The following is a 2053-nucleotide window of genomic DNA, read 5'->3' as shown; positions in this document are numbered from 1 at the left end:
ACTTGCTAATGGGCTCGTGAGGCCGGGTGTTGCGCCAAGCGAGGAACGTTGGTGGTCTTGATGCGGGATTGTGCGAGGTCGAGTGCCGGTCGTCGTCGTTGCGTGCTTGGTTTCTCCGTCCAGCGACAATCGGTTCCTTCTGCGCTCGAACCAGAACAATGAAGGGCGTGATCGGCCCACGCTTCTTGCGGCCTAACGGCTGGTTCATACTCAGAGACTGATCCCGACCAGTTGCACCGAGTGGGACGGCTGACGCCTCTTACAGCCTCATGAAGCGCGGCAGTCTATCCATGGGTCTTGGGGCGATCAAGATGACAGTGATTTGACAACTCGCTCGTCGGACGCAGTGTAGGGATGGGCGATACAGCCGTGCTGGAAGCTCGCGCGGGGCATGGATGGTCTAGCTGGCGCTGTAGCCAGGTACCTGCCCAGCTTGCTTCAAGAGAAATTGAGGCGTGGGATGTTGGTTGTTCTGTCGCCATCCAGTGGTTTTGATCCGCACCCGTCACTTCACAACGCGCCTTTTCCAAAGCATGCGTCCGTTTGCCCTTCTCGTCGCGGCCCTCGCTGCCACAACGCTGGTCGATGCTGCCAACCTCCGCACCACTAGCGACGAGCCAGATACGTACCCGTGGGTCAACAGCGCAGACGTCCGCAAGCCCGTCGCGAGCTCGGATCCGAGCGCCGACACCTACCCATGGGTCAACTAGGAATGTCTAGCTGTGTGTAAGAGCGTTCGTTTTGCTTTCCTTCTACCTACCTATGTACTATCTTCGCGTTGCTCGTGTCTGCCCTCGACAAAAGTTCCGGTGGCTGCGACGCATTGCCAAAAGCCATCATCATCCTTGGGAGGCATTGCGTCCACGCCAATCACAGGCACCGCCACGTTGGCGGTCAAGATGTGGTTCCAAGAATCCATATATCAATATTGTGGAACGTGTCCTCTTCTCGCGTGCACATCCCCTTGCCGTCGTCTCGAAGCGCAACGCACAAGAGTTCTCCCGAAGCTCCGAGCGCAAACGTCCACACACGCAGTGCTGTAGCTTCATCTCGAGAGAAACATTTTTGTCGTCCTAGAAAGCTTCAGCGCGTTACCTTGCCAGTTGTTGCAGTTGCTGTTGTGAAGTTGGTCGTAGATAAAACTACGCCAAATAAAAATATCCGACATTCTTTGTTGTGTACACTTGGTTGAGGAACTCGATCTAGGCTGACGTAGATGCGAGCGCGATCCGCGGGACAAGGAGCTGGCGCGGTCACTCGTCTTGCGGGCAATTGCCACACCGCCCAGACAAATCCAACCATATCTTGCCATATCACCACACGTCAAGAATGATCCAAGAACCAAAATATAGGCTCCTTTTGTTTCTTCGATCCATCAAAGCCCCGCGTTAGCTCCAACCAACAACGTACAAACCCTTGTTGGGACTGCCGCCAAGCTTGTGATGCGAAAGGCGATGCCTTGGTCCAGGCACGGTCTCGTTTTGGCTTAATGTTTACAGTAAAATTGACGTTCTTGACGTCCTATCGCGGTCAAGATACCGGCGCCAGCTGCTCGAATCTCGCGCATCATTTTCGCATCCGGCCGGCCCCATGCACGAGGCGCACGAAGCGACCCGCGCGCTCTTGTCGCCGACCACGCATCGCCACCATCCGCTCTCGCGACCAGGTACAACACTCGCCTCTCGCATGAATCTGGGTAGACAGGCGGTGCTGGATAGTCGTCCGCGGGACGATCGCCATTTGCGCGCTCGTGCTCGCGCTTCTCGTCTGGACAGCATACCCGACATTGCCACACAGCGCGATGCCGATTCCCGTCCTGTCCCGCGCCGACTATGACGACCTGGACGACCCCGAGACGGCGCCAACGCTGCTGACGCTGCTGGCGCTCGGCGACTGGGGTGGGACACTTGGGAAGGAGTCGGGCGACCCCGGGTCGTGCTGCGTCATGTACAATGGGTCGGTCGACACGCGCTCGGACCGGTACAAGGTCGACTACTACGCGCAATCGTACGTTGCGGACCTCCTGGCGGCGTCCGCAGCGCAGCTCGCGCCC

General features: G+C 57.8%; 1 protein-coding gene across 1 annotated transcript; it reads left to right on the top strand.

The window, feature by feature from the left end:
* Positions 1-1801: 1801 nt before the first annotated feature.
* SPRG_18695 (hypothetical protein) lies at positions 1802-2031 on the top strand (the record flags this gene model as incomplete). Its single annotated transcript, XM_012358136.1, has 1 exon — positions 1802-2031. A coding segment is annotated over one exon (230 nt), but the record flags the coding sequence as incomplete, so codon positions are not given.
* Between the last annotated feature and the right edge of the window lie 22 nt (positions 2032-2053).

Source organism: Saprolegnia parasitica, assembly GCF_000151545.1.
Source record: "Saprolegnia parasitica CBS 223.65 unplaced genomic scaffold supercont2.1392, whole genome shotgun sequence".
NCBI lineage: Eukaryota > Oomycota > Saprolegniomycetes > Saprolegniales > Saprolegniaceae > Saprolegnia > Saprolegnia parasitica.
This window is presented reverse-complemented; position numbering and strand designations above follow the sequence as displayed.